General features: G+C 37.1%; 1 protein-coding gene across 1 annotated transcript in view; it reads right to left on the bottom strand.

Moving 5' to 3' along the window:
• Positions 1-27,464, bottom strand: part of FAF1 (Fas associated factor 1) — a 175,645-nt gene that overhangs the window by 131,086 nt on the left and 17,095 nt on the right. Inside the window, exons 4-7 of the mRNA XM_026086933.1 lie at positions 10,682-10,728; positions 7,566-7,774; positions 4,135-4,226; positions 3,665-3,753 (exon numbers count right to left, since the gene is read on the bottom strand). Of these exons, the coding sequence (XP_025942718.1) occupies positions 3,665-3,753; positions 4,135-4,226; positions 7,566-7,774; positions 10,682-10,728 (437 nt within the window). The remainder of the gene's footprint in view (positions 1-3,664; positions 3,754-4,134; positions 4,227-7,565; positions 7,775-10,681; positions 10,729-27,464) is intronic.

Genomic DNA, 27,464 nt, shown 5'->3' with positions numbered 1-27,464 from the left:
TGTTTACCTTCTATTGCGTTTTAAACTTCAGGATTTTTAAACTGTCTCATGAGCAGATGTGAAAATAAAACATTAATCTTACCGTTCTTATTGAGCTTTTCAAAGTAACTAAAGCAAGGCACTGCTCCTGTCCAGCTAAACAGACAATACTAATAATTGGAGTTGCAGGTTACATGGTTCTTAATTAACACTCTGCTACAGTTGATAACATACACCGAGACACCATGTCACAGTCTCCACTGCTCTGCAACAATCTAAAAAACACACGCTCAGCAAAAGGTGGGCCCATTACTCGAAAGATTTTTTTTTTTAATTCCTATTCACACAGATTATTACATTTCTTAAATAAATTACAATCGCTTAGAATATATTATTTGTAATAAACTCCAAGATGTGCACTCAGTCAAACAGCTTTTCCTGTTAGGAAATGCCCAGTGATACCCGTTCAAGTGACAACCAAAGAAGAAAAGGTTGATTAAAACCATCTCCCAGAACATGCAAGACGGAAAGGGAGTAAGGTCAGGACGCCCTGAGCATGTGGCCGGCGGCCTTGCCCGCCTACCCTTCTCCCCTTCCCATGCTCCCTTCCATGGCACCCTCCCAAGCCTTCTCCTGAACGGGGCACTGCTGGCTTTCAGAAGCACCCGAGGCAACAAAGGCCACTACAGGGAAGTGGAAAGGAATCTAATCCGACAAAACAGGTGCAAGGGATTTCTCTCCTTGGACAATTAACTGATGGACATTCTTTGGCATCTTCCCTTTTAAGGCTGCTTTCCAAAGGAAATCATGTTTTTCTCCACCCACCCGTCCCCATCCGGTAACCTCTCAATGCACTCATTAGTTTCAAGGAAATCTGACAGTTATAAAGGTCTCAAAAACTGGGTGAAAAATCAACAGCTGGGTAGAGGAGAGACCTAAATTAGGGCTCACCTAGCTATGATACAAGTCTAATATTTTTCTATTCCACTCAGCCAGCCTCTGGCCAATGATCACAGCACTACCTACAGCATATGACACCTCCTGTCCTTCAGTATGACCCGCCGATCAGCTGGAGAACAGAGGCAGGGCATGCTGCCTGCATAGGCAGGGAAAAATGAGGTGGGTACTAGAAAATGCATGGGAGGAACTGGAAGCACCGTGTGCCTGAGGGGGGCGAGATCCCTGGAAGCACAGAGGGAGAGAGCTGAGCTACTGCAGCTCTCGGGCTGAGGCAGGAATTCACTCGAAATCAGGTTTCCACACAGAACATGCAAGCCTGCAAGCGGTAACTGATGTTTAAATTTCATCTTTACACCTCAATTTATTAGCATGCGGTAGAAAGTCACTGGGTTTCCATTACCTATAAAAGCTTTAGGTATGCCATTGATGAACGAAGATATCCCAGCAGTTTTGCTTGTTTAAACTGCAGGATCACTTTGCTATCACATTTCGATGCTAGCTTAGGTCAGCTCTGGGTTAAGTCCATCCAGCCTGCCACAATAAACCTCAACGCCTAGATACCAACGAGATGGAAAATGATGCTTCAGACACTGTTCTCCCTCAGTGTCAAGAACAGGAGCAAAGCTGGAGTTTACAGAGCTGTGATCAGATTGCTCCTTTTAAGAAGGGCATATACATTAAATACCATGTACTGAAATCTCAGGCCTTTCAGGTATCGCACCCGGGAGATATTCAAATCATGACTATTTATCTCTAGTTCAAAACAGAAGGCATTTGAAGAAAACAGCAGATGAACTCACAAAGTAAGAGGCAAAGTTCCTTAACATCCATTAATAATAGATGTTAGCATCATGTTTTTAAAAATTGTGGGTAACAAACTAATCTAAGTAATAACTGACCTAACAGTAGGCAGTAAACAGTGTAACTGGGTTTGGTACATTGCTTCAATTAGATGTGTTTTGATCTGCATTGATGCTTTAATTGGAGGCAAGCCTCCCCTTTCATCTAGAATTTATGACTTCAGGGAGATGATCTAGCCTTCAAATTATCCTTGTTTAAGTAGCCACTAATTAATCATCGTTTGCTATCCCAAAGCTACCAAATTTATGTTAAAAATATCCAGACCTAATCTCCACTGTGAAACAAGTATAAACTGTAAAGCAATGGCAACAACCACTTTGATTTTACTAGGAAGCACAAAGTTCTTTAAACTCTTCATCCAGCAAAAAAGCCTGAGAACTTTTTAAACGTGGGTTTTTTTTTTTTTTATTGTTGTTGTTATATGATTTATTCGGATGAAATAAAAAGCACACTCTTCACACCCAAATTTCTTTCCAGAATTGAAAACATTCAAATTACAAAATAGAGTGACACCTTAATAGCAAATTTTGAAATTGAAAATGAATTTTTAAAAAAAAGGCATCTACAGTGTTTGTCCACAGCATTTGCACTGTTCTTCAATCAGCTGCTTATATAGAATGGCTTATTGTCCTCACGCGCAACTACAGCTCCTGCTAACACATACAGCGCACGCACGATTCACTGCGCAGCTCAGTATCACTCTGCTCCTTTACCACTATTCCCTCTCCTAATGCTTCCGTCTCTTTCAATTCAAACCAGGATTTTCATTTCCTCTACAGAATATGTATGTGTACAGGTTACTTTTAGTAATATCTGGAGTAGCTTTAGTCATTAGGAAATGCTATTTATTTCTATTGCTTGTCAAAGAATTTCTTTCATTGGTAATACAACTGCATTTGTAGAATACTCTACTATCCAACTACAACAGTGGGAAAATAATCCCCTTTTCAGACAACTTGAAGGCAACCTAGTCTAATGATTATGCAATTTAGCCAGTTCAAAATTCAGTCCTTCCTGCTTGCTTGACTTTTCAGGCAGACAACTACTCTTTTAGACTCAATTACGGTGCACCCCCTAGCGGTTTAGCAATAATATTAGGGTTTTACTGGTAGGAACACAGAGTTCTACCTTTGAGAAAGGGAAGGACAGGAGAGAAAACAAGCCATAGTAATGAAAGCAAAGGAATCGCATATTAATTTGTGACAGTGAAGATTCTATTTTCGAGAAAATAACATTTCATTTTCAAAAATCCGCAATATTCACTGATATATGAACACTCACTGTTAGTTTCTGAGTATTTAAATCAGTAATAAAAATATCCTACTCAGTTAAAGGAAATTAATTACTCAACCTACCTACCTACATTTAAAAAGTCCAAGAAGATATGATAACATAGTGTAACAAACATTTCAGAAAGAAAATTCTGATATGTTGGTAATGATTAGTACATGTTTCATTACATTATTATTAATTTTTGTAATGTACATATACATTATTTATTATGGTAATGTACATATACATTACAATTATTATAATATGTTTAACTTAAAGGAACCAATATAATACAATAAGATACGGAAGGCCAGCTTTAATTTCCACATTAATTACATTTGTGTCGAGGGAGTACATTTGTGCCCAAGAAGTAAATGTACCACACCAAGGTTTTAAAGAATTTTTCTTAACAATGTTCTTTTCAACAACTGGGTGCTGAGGTTTGTTAATCTCAACGCTTATATTAGTATATCTTAGAGCAGCGAAAGTGTTTTATGTTTACTGAGTGCAGGTTCCTGTAAGAATACAGGCAGCTTCATATAAAAACTACACACACACCAATACAAATAGAATTTATGGCCGAAAGACTTACCCAGAATGACTTGAAGAAGGAGGAGGCAGGTCAGGTGTTAGAACATAAAGACTATTATTTTTTGGCAAGTGTAGAGTTTTTAAAACAGTCTGAGGGAAAAAAATAAAAAATAACAATATATATATTTAGAACATTTGTTGATTTTGACACATTACAGTTTATTTTTTGCTTTTAATTATTAACACTTACTGACAATACAAACAAATATTTTGTTTCAAGATACACTTACTGTTAATTTAGTAACATCCTTCCTGTAGGTGTGCCATGCCATATATAAAAATAATACTAACAAAAGTGATTTGTCCTTTTTTTTTTTTTTCCAATATTTTAGTCCTAGTTTCTTGTATTACTTTCATCCAAGATATCTAACACTGTTAGAAACTCGCAATTCTTGCCTTGTAATCCCCACCCACAGATGTTCAGTTTGAAACACTGAAACCAGTTAACTGAAAACACAGCTGAAAACTTACACTATCATCTACATCTCCAGTCTTCCACCCTTTTAACAGCATTTTAGATGCAGGAATCTGAAGTTCGTTTTCTAGAATATGTTTTATCTCTCCTGAAGAGAAAACAAAGGAAAGATCAGGAAAACCACAAATAAAAATACAGATATTCACCATTTTATTTCAAAGAGTACAGAATTATAGTTAAAAATAAGAGCAAGAAAAAAAACTTATGATGAAAATCAGTTTTAGTTTAGTGACCCTAGTAACACATGCTTCAAATACTAAAGAACGAATTAAGCTAAAAATTACATAGAACGTGAATTTAAATGAACAACTACATGAGGATTTGACAAGCTGGATATTAAATATATTTGAATATTCCTACACTGTGCATGCTAGTTCCACACACATGCAGGTGTGTGCTATCTGAAGCAATGCATTTTGACAGCAATAAACAGGGTATATTTTTGATACCCAATTTCATTATCAATAGGCCTGACATACAGAGCTTGAGTGTTCATACAACCTGACTGCCCTAAAAGTTTTTCCAGGGTTTTAGACATTTTGACCCTCTCCTTGTCCCTGAAGTTGTTAGAATCATAAAATAATTTAGGCTGGAAGGTACCTCAGGAGATCATCTAGACCAAACCCACAGCTCAAAGGTCTAATTAGGTCAGGTTACCCAAAGACTTGTCCAATCAAATCTTGAGCACCTCTAAAAATGGAGGTTCAACAACTTCTCTGGCCAACCTGTTCTTGTTGACCACCCTTCACAATAAAATAATAATAATAATAACAACAACAACAACAACAACAACAACAACTTGTATCTAATCAGAATTTCCCACATTCCAAATTGCATCCATTGCCTCTCATCTTACTATTATGCACCTCCACGTAAAGTCTGGCTCTGTCTTCTGTGTCCTCCCATCAGGTAGCTGCAGACAGCAATAAAGTCTCCCCTCTTTTCCAGGCTAAACTAATCCCCTTCCCTCAGCCTCTCCTCATATGTTATCCTGTGCTCCACTCCCATGACTATCTTGGTGGCCTCAACTGGACTCACTCCAGCAAGTCAATATCTTTCTTGTACTGGGAGCTCAAAATTGCTCCATGCTCCAGATGCAGTCTCAGAATTGCTGAATACAAGGGAATAACTACTTCCCTTAATCAGCTGGCTACAATCTTGCTAATACATCCCAGGTGTGACTGGTCTTCTTCACTGCAAGGGTGTGCAGCTTTTCTGCAGAGCTGCTTTCTAGTTGTCAGCCCCCAGCCAGTTATCAGACAGGATAACATGAAGTTATCTGATCCCAGAGGCAAGACTTCACATTTGCTTTTGTTAAATTTCATGAGGTTCCTGTCAGCCTATTTCCCCAGCCTGTTGAGGTCCCTCTAAATAGCAGCTCCTCCCTCCAGAATACATTTTCTCTGATTTGGTGTTGCCTGTGAACTTGCCAAGAGCATTCTCCCTCTGAACAACCACATTTTTAATAAAGACATTAAGCAACACTGGCCCCAGTATGGACCCCTAAGGGACATCCCTACACTAGTAACTGCTCACCAGACTTTGAGCCCAGCAGTCCAGCCAGTTATCTACCTATCTCATAAGCCCGCTCATCTACCTCTCATTTCAACAATTTGACTATAAAAATACCATAGGAGACTTTGTCAAAGGCCTTGCTAAAGTCAAAGTAAACAACATCCACAGTTGTCCCTTTCTCCACAGAGCCTTGTCCACATCATAAAAGGCAATTGGGTTGCTTAGGCATGATTTGGCCTTGGCAAATCCATGCTGGCTGTTCCCAATCACCTTCTTTTCCTTCATGGGCTGAGAAGGGGCTTCCGGGAGCATTTTCTCCATAATCCTCCCAGGGACTGAGGTTCAGCTACTATCGTTGAGCAGTAGGCTCACATTTTCCTTAGTCTTTCTTTTAATGCTGGTTTACATACCAAAGCCCTTCCTGTCCCTCACTAGTTTCAACTCCACCTGAGCTTTGGTCTTCCTAACTCCAAAGCTGCATGCTCTGGCAATGTCTCTGTATTCCTCCCTGGTAGCCCATCCTTTCTTCTACCTTTTGTGTACTTCCTTTTCGCACTTAGCTTACTCAAAAGTTTTTATTCTTCCATGCTGTCCTTCTGCCCTGCTTGCTCCTCTTCCTGCATGTTGGATTGGACTGTTCTTCTGCCTTGAAGATGTTGCCCTTGAAGGCCAACCAGCTCTCCTGGGCCCCTTTACCCCCCATGGCAGTCTCCCATGGGATCCTGCAAAGCAGATCCCTGAACAAGCTAAAACCTGCTGTCCTGAAGTCCAGGACTGAAATTTTGCCATTTGCCTTGCTCATATCTCTCAGGACTTTAAACACTGCAATCTCCTTGTTGATGCAGCCAAGACCACCCTCAACCTTCACGTGCCAAGAAACAGACAGAAGAGTTCCACCAACTACCTTTTGCCTTATAGCTTAATCATTAATATCTGCAAGAAGTTAGTAAGAAGAAAACAAAATGCACAGATGCAAAATTCTGATTTGGTCAGACTCTTAAATCCCCTTTGCACTGATATAATTAAGTGCAGTGCATTGGAAAAAGTGGAATACTAATCAAGAATTCAAAATAATCACCACTAGGTGGCACCATTCAATACCAAATAAAACACTAAGACCACTTGAATAAGAATCAAATGTTTCAATTTCAAAATTTCATCACAGACATAAGACTGCAGCTCAGTAGTTTTTGTAATTCACTATTTCTTCATTTAGTTCCTTGTTTTGATCTGTATAGTGACTTCAAAAAACAAATACTGTTTTTCTTTAGTAAAATAAAATTAACTCACTGTTTGGGAAATATCAAATATAATATACTCTTCAACACAAACAATAGCGTACTTCTAACATACTGTTATAAAATATATCAGTTTTAGGATAAAGACAGTGAAAAAAAAAATCATGTAAAAGTCATCTTAATTTTCCCAGAAGAGTCAAATAACAATTAGAAAAAGAAGAATGCAATGATGATCTTGACACTGGAGAGAATCCATCTGAATCTTGTCACTAATCCTACACAGAAAGAGATGATGCCATACACATTTGAAATGTCAAGATCATCTGCTCATCAGTAGATCACATGCACATGAAAGTGTAATTAGGGTTAGGATTAATGTCTCAATTTAATCAGTAATCTCTATTTTGTTTCTTAAGCAAAGCCAAAAGACCACTACATTTCAAAATAAATTTTTGTTAGATCCTCTACGATGGATCAGTGAAATTCTTTTTTTTTTTTTTTTTTAAAGCTGCAAAGAGATTTGTAAATGGTTAGTATCTGTGGTGGCTAGGTTTTGGGGGGGGATTTTTTTGAGGTTTTTTTTTCTGAGGCTTGCAGTTTTGGGAGTTTTTTGTTGGTTTTTGTTCTCGTAATTTTACAGCAACGGTTTCCATTTCATTTTCACAAATCCTTACCAACTGTGGAGCTATCTTCAAGTACTACATCCACATTTCTGTCTCTGTACTCAACCCTGAAGTCAAGCATTCGAGGTTGTCTTTCCACTATTTGTCTAGATGGCACTACATGGCGAAACGCTGAGGATGAGGAGGGAGTAGAAGAAGCTGCTGTAGAATGACTTGTGGGGCCATATGCTGGTCCTTGTAAAGTCTCTCCACCATACTCACTGAAAGATATATGATAAGAACATTTACACAGAACAGATTATCTATTTAAATAAAGGTCAGCAAAAATGCACAGTATTATTCACTTACTATGGTCATCAGCATATGCCTCTTGAATCGGCTACATTTCCACATCTGAAAATATTGGCTTACTAATAATCTGAAATTAACTTTCGTATCAACAACATTAATATTTCAGTGACTCAGAAGTGCTGTAGGAGAACATCTTAGATGACAAACTGGCTTTCAAGCTATTATCTCAGTTTAAAGTTCAATAAATATCAGAATTATTTGGTGAAGAAGCTAAACTTTGTTCCCTGTTCCAGGAATGCTATGACCATATAAAAATTTAGAAGGCACCGTGGCAACCATCGGTTTTCTACATCATCATGCTAGTATCATATAAAAATGAAAATCACAGACGAAGCATAAAGAATAATTCCAAGTCTAATCCCAGATTATTGGAAAACAAGTCAGATATGACAGTTATGTAATTAATGGAAATAAATGAAGCTAATGATGTATATGTTGAAACTAATATCTAGAAATACAATAGTAATATAATGCTGAATTCTAGTTGCCTTCGAGTTCAAAATCCTTCAAGCCTCCTAGTTATTCACATAAGGATGTATCCATATCAAGGGTACGCACAATGCTACCGATCAAAATAATTTGAGGAAACCCCTATTACACAGAAGTACTTCATCTTCCTCGATGAGCCTCTCCACAAGACACACATAGAAACCAATGTAGCAAAACAAGAAATTTAAGAAACATTACTCCAGGCCAAAGAAAACTATGATGTACAAAAATTAGCTTTTGAAGGCAAAAGACTTCCTAGCATATGCCTAGAGCTTTGCCTTGCAGATGTTCTTAACAGGAAGATGATGCTCTCTATTTAGAAGATATCTGTCTTAGGCAGCTACAGGAAATCACGATGATGCAAGCTAATAAGAAGTATGCACCGAAAGAATGGAAGCTGAGCAAAGAATAACCTAGAAGATGCTGAAACTTAACTTGACCATTTCCATTCTTGAACAGAACTTATCTGAAAAAGCATATTCCCCTTCTTAGGATAAGACTAGGAGATTTCTCAGTGCAAATGCTTCTTATATGAGTTAAAGCTATCATCTAGAGGAGGCCTGAGCTTACAAAAGCATAAATGTGGCTGGCACTCAGGACACAAAAGAGCAGGTATTATACAAGTCTAGTGCAAGTCCCATCACTGTGCCTCCCACATTCAAAAAAAAAAAACAAAAAAAAAACACTATTATGCCTCTAGCACAAATGGACTCCTTCCCTTCTCAAGTCAGCAGGTTCAGAAGGACGAATTCTCAGCTACAAAGACTCACCACAGCTTCAGAGTTCATACTGTACAAGTTGTGTACATAAAGAGTACAGGAAACAGTCTTGCTTTCAGAGTTTTAGAAAAGTATAAATACTGAGCTTTTTTTTTTTAAATCTCATGTCCAGCTATAAATTAAAACTACTGCAACAGTTCTGTTAACAGAGCTAAGAAGCAAAGAATATACCGATTCTCAGGAATGGCTTTTTTTTAAAAACACTACTGAATTATAAAACAAAAGGTATTTTCCCCTTCAACATATGAACTTTCTTCAAGTACGGTTCAATTAATTCTATTTGAATTCCATTACAAAAGACTTCTAATATATCTGAATGGCAATCTCTAAGAGGACATAAAAAGCCCCGTGTCAGCAATTTTGAATGTCAGCAATTTTGAATGTCAACCTCATTTGAAAACCACCGGAAACTAGGCTTCTAGGTCTTCTGGGCTTCCTTAAAAACCTCTTCCAGGTATAGCTGGAACTTCTCCCTCTGACAAAACTGTTCCAACAGTAGCCCCAACTCCTTCCCCCTGACAAAACTGTTCCAAACCTTCTGGTATTTATAAATGCCATGGGGTGGGGACTTATAAACATAGGTAGAAACAGTGCCCAACACAGCAGAGACTTGATCTCAGCTGGAATATGTAGGCCTTACTGTTCATAAAAATCCAGCAACTTCACTGAGCAAATGAGGTTTTTATCCTGAATCAAAAACTGACTATTTAATGATAACTTCAGTGAGTATTGACATAGATGCCAAAACACCTCCATTATGTATCTTCTTCCACCAATAAAGCCACCAATAATAAAAAAAAAAATTTTTAATAGTACATTGAGTATTTTTCTAAACAAAATTTTAAACACTATTTTATTATCTTTCCCAAGTAGCTCAATTCCTGTTCTGCTGTTTTCAATTGCCTCATCAGCACTTAGGAGATCATGCTTTAGTGACTTCAAAATATCCAGGCATCAGTATACAAGCCAAAATTTAATTCAGAAGTAGAAATAAAATCAGTGAAGCTACGTTTGGAAGGGAGGGAGTAACTTTACTTTATCTAACACAGTATCTGCTGCCTGTAATTCACTAAAAATCCACCAAAACTTTTTTTGATGCTGGGGGTTGGTGGGCAGGTGTGTGTGTGCATAATATCAATAGCTTTTAAAATGCATAAGAAAAAAGAAAATACTTAGCCAGGCACATCTGTGGATCTACATACTTTTACAAAAAAAAGCCTTGCAAATTTTTAGATCCATGCAGAAAAAACAAAGTCCTCACTTCCAAGAGAGCATACCAAAATTCAGATTTAAAGAGACAACCCTTTATAAAATGATCCAACAACCACTGAATTCAAAGTAAAAATTAACTAATTTGAATAGGTGTTCAAGCTGAACCTCAGTCCTTAAGGAGAAATTTGAATGTTAAATCAGGTTTGCCAGGAAATGAATTTGTGGCTCTAGAAACTGTTCTAAAAGGAGAATTACATCGTCTTCTTAGGATTCAGGAACAAGAACTGTTATATGGCATCATTCTGTGCATGTACTACTCCAATCTTCTGGGCTTACCTTTGCAGAATGCCATTTTCTTGTGGTATTACACCATTTATAGCTGCCTGAAAAAGAGAAAATAGATTTTTAGTCAGGTATTCAGGGCAACAAAAATATATCAGAATTTCTACAATATCTTTTAAAAAGTTATTAATTTGCTTTAAAGTATTCCATAAAATGTTCTCTGTTCAACAAATATTAGTGGTAAATGATACTGTCAAGCACCTTCCTAAAATAAAAAGTATATCTAAGTGAAAATGAACTTGAGGCAAAGCTTTGACTTCTATGTGTGCACCACGGATTTTGCAGGAAGAATGAATGAGAATAAACCATGATGTGGTCCATGCTCAAAAAAAACCTAACACTTTGTACACCTGGTACATACATACCTACAGCAAACATGCTGCTTTCAGACCCACCAAGCTGACAGCGCACGGACGAGCCAGCTAGACGGCACGTACCCAGAGACTAACGTTTCCCAGAAGTAGCAGACCTGCATAAGCCTATAAACCCGCGTAGCCGCACGTATGCCGCGGCGTCGCAAGCCCGAGGCATTCGGGAATTGCTAACTCGGTGCAAACGGCTCCTCAGCAGAGCGCGCGCCTTGAGCACACCTAGGGTCTCCGACAGCACGCACACAACAGCGCCTAACCTCCCGAGAGTCCTCGGGCATCGAGGAATCCTAAAGAAATGCAGACCACCCCCCAAAATTCAAGCAATCTTCACATAGAAACCCCTTCTAAAATGAGGTTTATGCAGCTAAGTATCATCTCACTCCGTTCAGATTATCAAAATAAATGGAATATTACTCAAGTGGAGGTGCAGGCCTGGCTGGTCTCTTACGCGGTCTCTTATTTGAAGCTACAGCTCGCACATGTACCTTCTTATTTAAATGACAATAAAATTTCAGAACATTTGAAGCCTCAAATGTAGATAATTCTATTTGGACCTAATCTGAAAAAAAAAATCCCTTCATTTGGAAATATGGTTAAGGCTACCATACATCCACGCTTCCCAAAGAAACTGCAACTGCAAATCTGATAAGTGAATAAGATTGAGAACCTGTCCCAGAAGCTCATTTTACATTCATTTTCACTCATTTTTAGAGGTGCTCTAACTAAAACCCTCTGCAGATCTACGGCACAGTATGCCAACTTCATTTTAAATGTTCAAATTTTCTCAAATTTTCTTAACCATCTTTGTTTCTTAAGTTCAGCATAATAATTAATTTTTTAAAGACACATAAAAATATGTCATACTAATGTCAAGAATGCCAGTTCTAGGACTCTTAGTTCAGGAAAAGTTAACTAACGAACTCCAAAAAAAACCCAAGAAATAATCAAGAAAAGAACTATGATTAGGAGAAGTAACAGAAAACAGCGGGGAACAAAAAATTACCAAGTTACTAACTCTTCGTGCAGGTTTGCAGCAAACAACGCAACATCCTGCAGCTTTACAGCCTTGGTCAGAGCTAGCTCAGGCACCAGGTCAAGGGCGGAGGGCGAGGAGATACTAACCTGCCTTCTGACAGCAGTAAAACTGCCCCATGCAGCTCTCCGCCGAAGATAAATACAGTATTAACCCATTAATTGTATTTCTTGTTCCAGACCTTGGACAGGTGTTTCGACATGTGGCTGCTTTGCATGAGGTCCAAGATGATAAAGCATGCGCGTACGAGATATGTACACCAACTGTTTAAATTGCCCACCAATTCAGAGTACTGGCGTTTCGATACTTAAAGCCATATCCAGATTTTACCCCATTCATCTAGTGCCTGCAAAGGCACAGTGACTTACAGATACATTTAATATGACCATTAAGAGCTAATTTTCCTAAGTGCTGAAAAACATACTTATCAGCAGTAAGGACGCACAATAAGCACCACCTAAAATGAATTAGCAGTCAGTTATTTACTCATTTACTAGTGCTTTTGAAAACCTCTCACATCTCTTTTCAAACTCATATTGGTGGGGAGAGCAGTACTGCTCACCACACGCAACTTAATTGGAGCAGTTTACAATTCATTTCTATTAGCAACTTAATTTTCTAAGTTTGTACAATAAAGGATTTAAACACCTATCAACAAGGCTCTTGGTCACACTATGGTTTAATTTTGGTTTTCTTTTTTAAATCACCAGAAACTTACTATCTGTAACACAGAAGTGTTACCTATTAAAATAGCATGATAAATTCTATCTCATGCTGAAATGCGTAATGTTTAGAACAGGCAATACATGCTACAATTTCAATCTCAAAACCCACTTCTGACACTTGTCTTCTCATCCTAATAAAGCATTGGTCCATTCTACAGTGCAAAAAGTTTCAATGCATTCCCAACACATCTGATGCTATAGAAGTTTTTACAAACTTAGAAATTATATATATGTCAAGAAGAGGGAAAAACTTCAGTAGCAAGATCCTAATAAGACTCTTTTCAACAGTATTTGGAAGACAACTTGTTTCAGATTGCTCTACATCACAAAAATGATGTTTTTAAGCCACCTCAGTGCTAGGATTTTTCATATTTTAGGTGCACTGAAAGTGATACTGTGTGAGCTGGCAAAGATGACTTGCACATTTTATTACTGAGCAGTTGAAGCTCCGTTCTGATTATTGTTAGAAGATATGGGAATAAAGATGTCAGAACCTTCCTAACTTCAGGCTTTTAAACATGTCCCAGCTCTGGGCAGACCAAGTGGAATAGCAGTGGCTGGAACTAGACGAGGACTGGGAAAGAATTCAGCAAATTCAGAGGAAAAAGAAATGGTACTCTGAAGACTAATTCTCTTTCCAGGCTTTTATGGTCTTTATGATCACTACTGTCTTCCACAGCCACATATCTGTTAGGCTTGAGGGTGCGGTCAGAGGGAGGTTCTAGCAAGCCACTAACCTCCATTTTCTGCTGTACCACTAGCAATCCATGCATTTCTGATGCCACAACTTCTAATTTCTCATACCTCAAATATACCTGACCTGCTGGCCAGCACAGCTGGCGCATGAGCGCCTGGTGCTAGATGAGGAAGAGGCAGCTGGAATTTAGGAGCACACAGATTGACGGCACTCCAGGAGGGGGAAGTCAAAGACTGCAGCTGAACTATGGACGGTCATTATCTAGCAATGTGATTTTTACAAATTAACATTCAAAAAATGCAGCTTAAATAAACACCTAATAAACACAAGAAGAGAATAAATCAAGTTTTCTTTGCTATCCTTTCTTTTTCTCTGAATAAATATTCTTAAATTTCTATAATTTCAATTAATAATGTTATATAAAGACAAAAAAAGGTCATAGCTGTTGAATTCAGTTAACTAACTACGATGTTGTAATAAGATATACCACACATTTGGAAACAAATGTTATATAAATAACATCAGAAACGGCAGACAAGCAAAAGGCTTGCAGGTACCCATAAGCTAAAGCAACTACCCATCAAGTCACACTGAAAACAAAGTTTTCTGCTAGAACACTTTTATAAATTAATTTATCCACCCTGCATGGTGGTTTCTTTTTAACAGTTTGTCTTGTTTCTCATTATTGTGGTTTTTGCAGTCCCACATAGCTCTTGATCACATTCATCTAATAAACCTCCAGGAAAAAGTGGGAGGTTTGGGGTTGTTTAGAGTTTTTTTCTTTTGGTTTGTTTCCTCCCACCCCCATCCCACAATGCTCTTGAGCAACACACATTTCACTCTTGTCAATCAACAGATAAACCTGGTTTTACTGATAAAAGGGAAAAATATCCTATATTTTGCATCTGTAGGAATCAGAGAACAAATACGGATTTTTTGTACCACAGGACTAGCACCAGCAATGCTCAGCTGACACAGTGGAATTCTCTTTATTCTGAATAAAATTAGCTGCTTCAACAGCAAGGAAATACAGCACGGCATGGCTTTTCCATACTTTTTCTGTTAAAGCTTATTTCTCAAAGGAAAAAAAAAAAAAAAACACTCAGAGGATTAAATCAGTTCAAGCTTCTTCTAAGCCTAGTAGAGGGGCTAAGCATGATAGAGGCTCCAAGCTATTTTCTTTAAAACTGAATAACTCACTTGTTCACATCCCCAGTTTTGTGACCTTGGTGACATTTAAGGGGCACAGGAGTAAGAAAGAACAGCAGCAGCATTATGGGTTTTTTTGATGGAAAGATCTCTATTAACCATACAGTAAAAATAAAGAGACTGGACACTGGTAAACACAAAGACTAAAATTATGTAGATGACAAATGGTAGCAGTGCGCATGTAGATATTGCGCAGACATTAAATATATATGTTCTTACAAGACATCTATAAGTGTAATCTGCAAAGAAAATAAAAAAAAGCAACAACTATCCACTTGATTTCACAGCAGGAAGATTGTGACAAAAAAAGCAAAAAAAAAAAAAAAAAAAAAGCATTATTAAGGAAAGAGCTGTTCCAGACTATTCTTCCCCAAAGTCAGGCCCCTTCGAGAGAGGATCAAGTCTTCATGGTTAAGCAAATATTCAAAGATATTAAGTTTTTTGTCCTTCCAAACGGGGATCATTTTATCATCAAAGACAGCCTGTGTTACTAATGCACAGCAATAAAAAAGGAGACACTTCCCTTGAAACAATTTAAATAACAGATGTAATAAATCTATTCGTGGACTATTAAATATAAAGATACTGTGCCTGGCTCTGAAAATCGCTTTAGCTTCCAATAACCTGTTGTTCAGAGAAGTAGCACTACAGGCTTACTCTGCTCTTGCCTTCTGCATCCCTCCACACCAGTGCCCACTGCTGCCTGCAGGGTATCACTACTGCAACGGGTATCGTGGCTATTCCAGCGCTAACATTATTTAAAGTTAAGCTCGCCAAACTGGAAAATGACAGGGTTTTTATACAATTTTTCACAAAGCCAAGAAGGTTACATTGGTTCTAGGTTACATTGATACGTATTACTTAGAATGCTGTTCATTTTAGGGAATCGGAAGACAGAAATATGATATGCTACTGGATTGATGAGTGCCAGTTATGAAGGTCCCAAGTAACAATATTTTTTTTGTTTCATAGCAGCAAGCTTCCAAATGACAGTATCAAAATATATTAAATCCAACATATTTTTGCATCTATCATGCTAGAGCTGTTTCCTGAAAACACAGGAAAGAATAAAGCAATAGCATAAAAAAGGCTACCAAATACATAAGAAATTTGGGCAACCCAGAAGTTCTGTGGTATTCTACAAACATGCCAGGATTAGCTAAGAGGTTGTGAAGCAGACTGTGGAATTTAAAGCTTTTCCGCAAGGCAATATTAACCGAAACAGGTTGGTTAGTTTGGCTGACACCCTGCCATAGATGTAGACCTTTGAAATCTTTCCACGTTCAAACCTCTACCCCAAGCAAAACCAGCAGCAATCGAGCTGCAGGCTGATATGTAGGAATTACGGAGCCTCCTCAGGGAGCAGCGCGGATGTTTTGCATGAGGGAAACGATTTACAGCTCACTTAAAAGATGGCACTAGATTTTACCACCAAAGGCTTCTTAGAAATGGTATTAGCAACTGTTATTGAGAGGCAAGAACAGACTAATAACCCAAAGCCTATATACACGAATTGTCATTCAGAGTGGTTCAAAACCTACAGAAAACTGTCACAAATGGTTCAAAATTCACAAAACTTGTTCACAGAGCAAGTCCACATGCCGAGGGAAGGTTTTTTCAATGTTCTTGAGCTGCGTTCATAGATGTTGCTACAGTTCCTATATTCTTCCCCAAATGCTACAACTCAGATTTTACATTTGGTTTAAAATACCTGGTAAGCGGCAGAACCAAAGTTCTGCACTTTGCGGCTTTTCATGTTCATTTTTTCTTTTCTACCTATTAGATATCTAACACCTCCCCGATATAAAAACAATTTCTCTCAAATCACAAATTCAAAGTTTACCCCACGCTGCTTTCTACATTAGCTGAAATAAAGACAACTTTTCAACGATCCTGGAGGAAGTAGTGCTAGCAGCTTTGCTTTTACATATAACAAAGAGTTCTTGTTTTATTTTTTTATTTCACGCTACAAAACAAATAGAAACCTATCTTAATATTTGACTTACCCTTTCAGCATTTAATCTTATATTTATTTATTTCTCATTCTGATTAAACAAATATTCACCAAAACATACATATAAAAGTCTCTCCATAGAGGGGAAAAAACGGACAAGCAAGAGATGGCATACAAGGCAGATGTACTGTGTTTTGAGTTCTGTACAATGAAAAATTGGTAACTGTTACATTTTGGAAATACCAATGAGTATTCCTGTGTGTTATTAATCCAGTTGAATTAAGGATCCATCAAGATTTTTCTTGTTGAATTTAGGCAAACAAAACATGATTTTTTTAATAGCTAAGAAAGGTAATTAAATATACCAAGAGACTGAGGCAATCTTGTATACATGTGAGAAGTTATTTCTTATCTTTTGCATTTTATAATGTATTTCCACAGCACTGAAAAGGCCATTTATACTATTCTGTTTAAAAAAGTAATTCCATTGCAATTAGTTCTATTATTAATTTGGGTTAAATGTGAGACACTCCTTGAAATGCAATATTTTTATTCTGATTTCATTGCTTTCACGTGATAAATTATATCAGCTAACCCAAAGATTTAAAATCCATTATCTTATTTTGTATTCAAACAAGATACACGGATGATAAAACTGCAAATGCTTTGTACAATGGGAAGCTTAAATAACAAAAACAACAAAAAATACTGTACAAATGTTGCCCAGAGAGGAAAAAAATAATAATTAAATGAAAAGGGATAGAAGAAAAGTACTAGCGAGACAACACATGCATGAAGGGACCAAAAAGTGAACATGAATTTTAAATTGCTTCCAAACTATAAATCTGAGTGACAAAGGAATATACTTTTATATACAACAGCAAAGCAAAACAGTAGAAGCGTGGAGATTTATCAGTTCCTTTGGAGCACAGAAGTATTTCTTACAAGGAAACTAACTCACAATGTTCTGCTATATTTACATATTCCAGTAAAAATAGTAAATATTTTGAAATTATGCTTCCCTAATATTTTCTTCTTTCTATTGGCAAGTATTAATTTGGGCTTGTATTTTCAACAGAACTGATAGGAGCATTGCTATGTTTTAGCAGGTAATGCCAGACATGTCAAAACATTTGTTCTGACCTGCTGATAGCATGATTTCAGGAAACTAGATAGAAATACTGCAGGGTATGCATGGACTTTTCCTCTGATCATATTATAACAATGAAAAAGGGGAAAACTGGGGAATGAACAGCAAGAAGATACTTTGCTAACTGACTGACAAAAAAAAAAAAATACTGCAAGTATTAGTCAAATAATTCAGTCAATCGAGATTAATAAAATCAAGGTTTACTAAGATTTGCCATCATACAATCACTGCTTCCTGCACCAAGACATTGAGACTGTATTAGGAGATTCCAAAGTAGAGGAACATGACTTTTCATTTATGAAACAATCGAATCTTGTCTGTTACAGCCAAGTCTGTGATGTGTTAATTCTAAACATGAAATTTCATTACACATTCTGCAGAAATACCAACTATTTTAGACCAGAGACTGTTCCAAGCAAGATACACTACTACCTTCCTACATACTAGATCTATAAACAGATATTTTAAAACCATTATTTTAATGAGTAATGACTGTTACAAATTTAAGTTATAAAAAGTATTATTCACTGTAAATTTTAAAATGAACGCAATAATATTTAAATAAAAAATTACTAATTATGCCCCAGTAGTAAACTAACAGAAGCAACCTCTACCTTTGTTATCTTTGGCAGGTTTTTACAAGGCAAAGAAGCGAGTCAGCTTTTTCCTGTAGCTGGTGTTATACTTGCTGGCATTTTCCCAGCTTCTCAAGTCTCAAAGTACTTCCAAGTGCTAGACGTGAAGTTACACCCACAAAGTTTTTACAGAATGCCAACATTTGTCCCCATCGTGGTGAAAATTTAACCAAAAGCTGTAATTGAACGACAATGAAATGTCTTCTATGCATCCTGCTTTATTTCAGCTTGCTTTCTTTACAACAAATATACTTCATGAAAAGCTGCAAAACAATAGAATTGCTAATAAAGCAAAAAATTAACATTTCATCAAAAATGCCACATGAATATATTCATACAGATGATTCACTTCATCAGCAAGAGAGCACGCACTGCAGTAGTTTACAATTGGCACTCTAGATGTGGTTTCCCATTTCTCCCTACTTCTTTGGTGGCTTCAACAAACTTTTTCCTGTAGCTCCTACAACACGCCAAAATGCACTAGGAAGCCTTTCAACAGTTAGATAGACTTTTATAATTGTGGGGGGGGGAATAAACTTTGCACAGTTCTTTAATTTTATATCATCACTGTGCAACTCCACAGAGTGCAACCTCAATAATAAATTAAATAAATATCCTAATTGGATATATTTGTATAGTGTAATGAAAATAAATAATGTGAACGTATTTATGAGAAGCTTACTGATCCATATCTATCCAAGATCAAACTTGGATTTCAGCAAGAATAAAAGAGAACTACTCAGAACTCTCTACTCAAAACTCATTCATATAGAAGGGGAGAAGAGTAGACTGTGATGCAGCTACTACTTTATGGCATATATAGATATACGTATCTTGGCCCTAGTGATGAACATCACAACTTTTCACATTGATGCTGCTTCACCTTCTAGGTTGGCAGAATGAATGCTCATGCTTGATATAAAAAACACATCTTGTTCTTCCTCAAAAATTAAAATAGACAGCAAGAAAGACAAACAAAACAAAGGTTATGCCTCAAAAACTGTCTAGGTACTGAACTCCTACACTTCTCTCCTCTCCTAATTACTTTATGTAAATTTGAATGACAACACTAAAATGCATGGGTCACAGACAGCCACCCCAGGACAAGACACTTTCTGTTCAGCTTTAAAAAAACAAAACAAAACCCAAAAAAACACTCATTGCATGTCATACTAGCTTTTAGGAAAGCTTTTTGAAAAAAGACAGGACAGGGATAACCATCTCAGGACACAAGATAATTCAAAATGCTCTAGGAATACTGTGCACAGACTAAGGTCCCTTTTACTCAAGGGATATAACACCACAAAACATCTCAGGCAACAGTTTCCAAATTACCCTAACTATAGGCAACACACTGCCTAATCACTTGTCAGTAATAAAGAATAGCTCTGCGAGATTTAGCTTAAAAGCTTGGAAACTGGAAAATTCAGAGCAGAAAAACAATCTACAATGTGTCTCACAAGATTTCTTCTCACACCTAATGATAGTCTATGCTACACTACTGGCACTGCAGCGACCCAGGTCTTCCAGCACAGCTAAAGATAGTTTATTTAAATAAAACTAGGACAGAAGTGTTAAGACATTCAACAGTATAAATAAATCCATTTTTAGAGCACTCTGTTCTGAAAGTAAACTTCAGACTGATGGGTCTAATGATTCCTGGCTTCTTTGCTAAGATACAGCATCTACACAGATGCTGCTTCTCAATTTAAATAATTTACTTCATTTTTCTCCTACCATACATTCCCAGCATGATTCCAAGACACACACATTTATAAAATGTATGCAATTTTCAGTTCAACTAGTCACACAGTAATATATCACAAACTTTCAGGACAATTTAAAACATAAATTACCCCTCACTTAACTATTAATAAAGTCTAGAAATTTGCTTTTAAATTTGCATGTTTCAGGACAAATTAATGCTATGCAATCTTCAGAGAATTTGCCAGTACAGAGGTACAAGCTGCTGAAAATACATGTTTGCGAGATGTAAAGCAGGGTGGGCAGTGCATGCATATCACCACAGTAACGTTACCAGACACAGCTGTGATCACAGGTAGATGCTTTTTCGTTATGTTCAGAACACAAATAACTATTACATGAAGTAGAGTCCTTTTTTTTTGTTAGACAAAGTCTACATGTATTAGTCCCATTGCTTGTTTGATGACTATGCACTGCTGTGCAAGAAAAACTTCAGCGAGCTCATTTCTTTAAGTAACTAAACTCCATCTATTATTTAAAGAGGATACACATTGCTTACATTACTTTACAATGTCGACAGCGAAGTCCTACCTAAAGAACTACTCAGCTGTCTTTTGAGGCAGACATAAATATCATATGCATCATCACAGCCACATGGCTACAAAATACAGCCATAAAACATAATCACAATCCCTTTGTTATCCTCCAGTGGCTAAAGCAGGCTTTTTCTATTTAAAAAATTAAAATCAACAATTATGGATCAAAGTAAATTATTTTGGATTAAAATTTTTGTGTGTAGAAAATTGTCTGCAACATTGCAAGTTAACCATTACTAAAATTGTGGAGGGGTGGAAAATACAGATTTCTTCATAGATACTGAAGAATTATTACAATTTAACAGGAAGAAAAGGGCATTCATTTAGAAGATACTTTGCTCAAGTTTTTGGACCTATGCTATACCAGTTTTACCTTGAGAGAAAAATATTGACCTCACTATATCCTCCTCCAAATAGCTATGTGAGAATAGTCCCTTCTGCTGAACCAACAAAACTGCAAAGCATACATGAAACCTTACTAAAGAAAATATAGGTTTGGAGCTATAACTCTTAACTGCCTTCAGTTAAAATATAAAAAGCCAGTTTTTTCATCCTCCCAAAAAACAGCCTTCAAACTGAAAAACAAAAGAATTTGTTTAACTAATTCATGGTTTCAATGAAGTTGTAAACTTCACAACCTTTGGCCTCAACCAGTTTAAACATGGTAGACCAAAAAGAGCCCTAAAGACAGTTAGTCACCTACTAAAGTAATACTTCCATGTTACTTTTAATGTTAAAATTTTAGTAGTGCCTTTAAAATAGAAGACAAGAATGAAACTGCATAGCACTGGCTTTCCAAAATGAAAGCTCAAGCACTGAGGCCTTTAAGACTTTTTCTGTGAAATGAGCACCATGTTTCAACAGAGGAGTATTTAAAAAAAAATTAAAACTGTTTTCACCAAACTCCAAAACAATCTTTCTCAGATTATGCCTTCTCCTATTAAGGAGACATAGTAATTTGCTGGGGAGTGGGGAAGCAGAGTTTGTATTTCTTACATATTCATCTGCTTTAGGATCCAAAAAGAAAGACAATAAACTAAAGAAGCCAAATGCTTCTCTGAACCTAGTACATGATTTAGCTATTTAGCTGGGGTAAGGAGCATTTTGTGAGGGTTTTTTGCACCTGAATAGTCCCGATCAAGACCTATGGGATTCTAATAAAGATCTGAGGAAGGCAGACTCTGGATGAGGAATGCAATTCATTTCAGTTTTCAAATCTTTCTCTACAGGCAAGCCAGAAACTGTCCCCTGTCCCAGCCTCTTTCTTTACAGGGGGATCACTGCGAAACTTGAGATTCTTGGATACTTACACAGCATCAGCAACTATGCCTTTGATTACAACTTTAATGGGATTCCTTATAAAAATCGCAAGATTTGGCAACATTAACATGATCCAAGCAGTGTTCCTCAACCTCATTTTAAAGAGGCAAAGGGTCATCCAAACAAGAAAACAAATCAAAAAAAAAAAAGAAAGAAAAAAGAAAAAAAATCCAAGGACCAACTTTATGTATTATAATAATGGTTTCATTCAAAACAACCAAAAGTTGAAAACATTCAAGCTAGGCATTTGCCACTTTTATCCTCCCCTTATTTTGTTTGTTTCTTGGCTTGCATGTTATCAGAGTGTGTGTATATGACATCTTGCATCGGTTTTGCTTCCATTTTATTGTAAGCTGTAGTTGGTTTGTTGATCACTTTCTTGATGCCTAGCAGACCACTTGCAGGCAATGGATCAAAGCTAACACAGAGGCACAACAGGACCAACTGCAAGCTGTGCTCGCCAAGTCACGTGAAATTAATGTTACCGGGGCAATATAGAGAACACTTCTACATCACCTGAGTAGTCAATTGGTGCCCTTGGTAAGTCTCAAAAACAAAAACAAAACAGAGAGGATTTGATCGGGCCAAGACTGGGCCACCTTGTTGATATTGGAGGCAATCTTCCCTCCTGGAAGCACATTACCCAGGTGACAAAAAAGCACCATTTCCTGCATTCTGCAAGGCAAGAATCTCCATTTCCTCCATATGTATTAGTTTTTTAAAGGTGAATGTGCATACAACTATGTGGAAAGCCATGCTATGCTTACAATTGCTTACAGATCTACACATTTCTCAGGGTATTCAATGTATAAAATATACAAAAAGGAAGCATCTGTTTTACTTGAGATTAAGGCAGTCAAAAGTAAATGAAAACAAAGTATTTAATAATCACGTTTTGCTGAGAATTAGCTAGTCATCTTTGCTACCGCCCAGTTGCCTGAAACTTGCACAAAACATACAGCAGGCACCTGAGCTTGCTCAAAGATGCAAAAGTATCCCTTAGCAAGATGCAAAAAAGCTGGAAACAATAAGAAATCAAAAAGATTTTGTGCAAGCAAGGATCCCTAGTATGAAGTCTATTAATAGACTTCCAAAAGGCACTTCTCTAGCCCTTCATAAAACAAAAGTTCACACAGAACTGATTGCGTCCTACTGTAAAGGTTAATGCTGCAGATGGACACATCAGAAACATGCATCTCCTGTATTTCGTGGAGAGCAGGCACCGTGCCTAGTATGCTTGCACCAGTGGCACATGCGTCCTCCAACATCTACTTGCCACTGCCTAAGTCAGAGCCTCCCTTTTCCGCAGCTTTGCTGGCAGCAGCATTTTGGTCGCTGTCCAGGCTGCTCACTTCAGCAGCAGGAAGCATCACCTAACCAAGCTGGCAGTAATGAATTCGGCAGCACACGTAGGCCCAGGAGAGGACAGCCATCTGAAACAAAAGCTGAAAATCTCCTTAATTTAAAAAAAAAAAAAAAAAAAAAAAAAAGTAAAACAAAACCAAAAAACCCACCATCCTCTACTTCCCACGGGCAGACATGATTGATTCACTTGCCCACACAGAGAACGTTATTACCACACAGATGTGCCCATGCTCCTGAGAGTGAGAAGCCTTCTGGTCTCGTCCTAATGACATGGGCACACCACAAACTTCTCACCAGTCCAGCAGCGAGTGCTGTCAAACGGGTAGCACAGTCAGTATGAAACTCTGAAGTAAAGAAAACAACAAGTCAACAGTACAAGATAAATGAGGCAAATACGATGAGCGCAGTCACTATGATGTGCGGTCCTGGGTCACCAGCCACCAAAATACAGCCACTTGGAGATGAAACAAGAGAGCTGCTAAACATAGGACAATACTGTCCCACACTGAAGGGAAGGAATGGCCCTGTGCCAAACGTAGATAAATCACCTAGTTTCTGGAGGCAGACTAATTCAAACTGATTTGAAAATGTACAAGGAGAGACCACATCAAAGCTTCCGCAGGGCAAATCAGTTGGGGGGGAGGAAAAAAAAGGTCAAAAGTCATCATTAGTGTATTAGTTGCTACCAACTTACACCTTGATTTATTATACATTATAACAAAAGAACTAAGTTAGTAGTTTGAAAGCAATCAAAGATAAAAATAACAATTGTTAACAACTGTCAAAGAGGCAACTGACCATTTCCGTCTAGGGATCCCATTTAAAATGACACCTCCATCAGAGCCAACAAAAAAGAAAAATTGTAAAGTCGTGGCTCATTTTTCTTAGGTTTTTTTTTTTTTTTAAGCTTCTTTCTTTCCGAAAGACAAGATCTCATAGAAGTAAATATAAGTACATATGTATGAACAAAATGGATATTTATATTTGAAAAACTGACAAATAATGCCAATTTTTAAGAGGTTTTAAACAGCAAAATGCAAAAATAATCTTCTGTATAAGTTTTCAATTAAAAAGAAAAAACAATAGTTTAGAACTGAAGCTTTATAAAAACAGACGTAAAAATATATAATTTTCTCTTTCCAAGTATAGAAGAACTTTTGTCAGCTGATCCTTGGAAGCTGTGTACGAGAGGAACTGCAAGTCATCACATTTACAGGTGCACTAAACTGCTTTTACTAAAATTATACTGTGCTTGGAGCCTCTGCCAGAATACAGAATAATGAAGTTAAATATATCAGGAAGGCACAAAATTTGGGGCGGGGGGAGGGGGGGAGCAGCCCACTTTAAGACCATATATAGAAAAAAAAAAAAATCACACACTTTGTGGGTTATTTTATTTAAATATATAGTGTTTATAGTGAAGTGAATGTGGGACAACATCCTCCCATCCTTTCATTTTGATGAAATTGATTTTCTTCTGAAAGTTTAACACGCTAAGCAGTACCTACATTACAAAGTCTGGTGGAAAAGAAGCAAAATATAAGTGATTTTAAACCAGTGAACTCTAAAGAAATAACAGAAATGGTAATATGGGAAAAAGCAGACAACTAAGCACATAGCGAATCCCGCTTTCTGTTCAGAAATCCTGTTCTGATTACCAATAAAGAACAAACTTGAGCTACCAATGAAGGATATGAGTTTTTCATTAAATCTGTGGAAGCTACAGGAGACTGCGTTTTATGCACAGACACCAAGCATTTGACACCAGGAGAGTAAAGAGCTATCGCCTAAGTAATAACCCCAGATACGATACATGAAGGTACATATTGCATAGAACCAAGTAGATTAGAATATCCTGCACAAATTTCCTTTAAATACGTACCATGAGAAATGGTTCAAAAGACAGACTTGGGGTTTTTCATACTTTTATTTTATTGTTTTTACACAGTGTTTAAGAAGACACCTTTATATTGTCATTCTTACCTTCAAACACAGAAGCAGAAGATCATCATTTGAATGGGCAAGCTTGCTATGGGCAAGCTTGAAACCATCAAGTTTTAAAAGTGATAGAAATTCCTAACTTTTGCTTCCTTAGATGTTAAAAATTATTGTAAGTTAATAAATCTCAAAGAAATTGCACTTTAGAAATAAGCGTACCAGGAATCCTGATATGTTAAGAGAGTTGTTGGATCCATTTATTGAAGTACAGTTTCATAAAGACTAAGACCCGAGGAGATCATTATATTATCTTTGTTGACTTTCTGCATTTCACAGAACATCTGTAACATTTCACCACGTAGCATATAATAAGCCTAGTAGTCAGGCTACTATGTTCCAAAACACAAAAGAGCAGACCACCACAAAGTCCAAGTCCTATGCAGCAGTAGGAAATTAATTATTGTCAAGATTAGACTTCATGATCCCACCAAGCAATTCATATGCTGTTACTCATATAAATTCCTTTGCAGCAATCTCATGATCAATTTGCTCTTGAGCACTTGAAGACCTAGCAACCAAACATTTATGTGGACAGTTTCCTATATCACTTCAAACAACTACAGATGTGATTTGAAAGCCATAAAAGACACAGAGCTAGGAAAGATTTATCTGATTTATTTAGCTCCAGGTGGAAGATAAAACAATAGCAGTTTACATCAGCCTAAGTGTCCTAGGCAGATGCAAAAACATAACATGTGAAGATTTCTAATTTAGGGGGAAACGAAACTTTAAAAATTCAAAAATTGCAAGCTGATGCTTCAGTTCTAAATTGAAAAGAAGAAAGAATTCAGACGCATTTTTAGTAAAAAACATAAGTGACCATTAGAACAACTRAACTAAGAAAGGAGTTCCTTAACCTTCAATCATGTGTTTTTGTTTAAAGCTAAGACAACGTCCAAAAGATTCAAAACAGAACACCACTCACTGAAGTTAACAGGCAAAAATAATATTCCTGATAGCAGGAAATGCTGGGTGACATTTTAACTCTTGATATTAACACCTACTAACAAGGCTGGGGGGGGATTTAAAAAAAAGAGTGTGAAGAAAAGAAGAATAGGAATACTGCATCAGGGCAAACAAATAAATCCTCAAAAAAATCTACATGAAAACATAATCCTTACAGTACAACATTAGAAAAAGAGAGGGTCACTGCATACACATGCTTAGGCTATTTAGGAGGTGGGCAGTAATTCAAAGGTGCAGAACCTGTCTGAAAGAGAAACTAGTAGCCACAGTGATTGACATTTAGAAAGAAAAAAAAAAAACAAAACACACACTCTAGCTCATACACCTATGCAAAATTCAAGATAAAAGCAGACAAACCAGAATTGTCTCTACTAAGAAGATTTAATCTCATACACTAATTTTTTAACCTCTGAAGTCATTAAAAAATATATATATAGTATATATAGATAGATATAGGTATCCATATATAAATATATACAGATACTAATAGTAATCAACATAGAACCTAAAATAGAGGTAGTTTTCTTTATTTTGAGGAAATTAAGATTTCTTTCACTTGCTCTGTAAAGTATATAACCTCTGTTGCCTTTGCACTGTCTTTCTTGACCTTCTTGTACTTGTTCTTGTGCTTTTTTCCTTGACCTATATTAGTGAGTACTTCATTATTTTTGTTTTGGGATCCTTCTGCTTTCAACCTCACCAGGACTACTTGTTCGCTGTTGTTTTGGCTGAAGTCCCGGAGAAATAACAACTCCCTTGAGAACAGCCGCACAGAATTCAAGAAGAAACAGGTGCTCATGGGAGTATTCAACCTGGTTTCCTAACATAGCCACACATAGCTCTCGACTGTTTTCCAAACACTAAAATGGAACTGAGATATGGACAGCCTAAATGAAGAGCAAGAAAGCAACCCGTTCTGAGACAAGAACTTCCTTAGCTTATGCTTCCTTGCCTTTTTTTCCCTTCTTCTTTCCCCCCACCCCTCCTTAATGCCGCAGAAGTGTCCCAGAACTTAGGTTGACATCCTAACAGGACTTGCTTGGCTTTCTACTTA

This window comes from Apteryx rowi, unplaced genomic scaffold (genome assembly GCF_003343035.1).
Source record: "Apteryx rowi isolate R43461 unplaced genomic scaffold, aptRow1 scaffold_7, whole genome shotgun sequence".
Lineage (NCBI taxonomy): Eukaryota > Metazoa > Chordata > Aves > Apterygiformes > Apterygidae > Apteryx > Apteryx rowi.
Note: the sequence above shows the minus strand (reverse complement) of the source record. Positions and strands in the feature narration are given on the sequence as shown.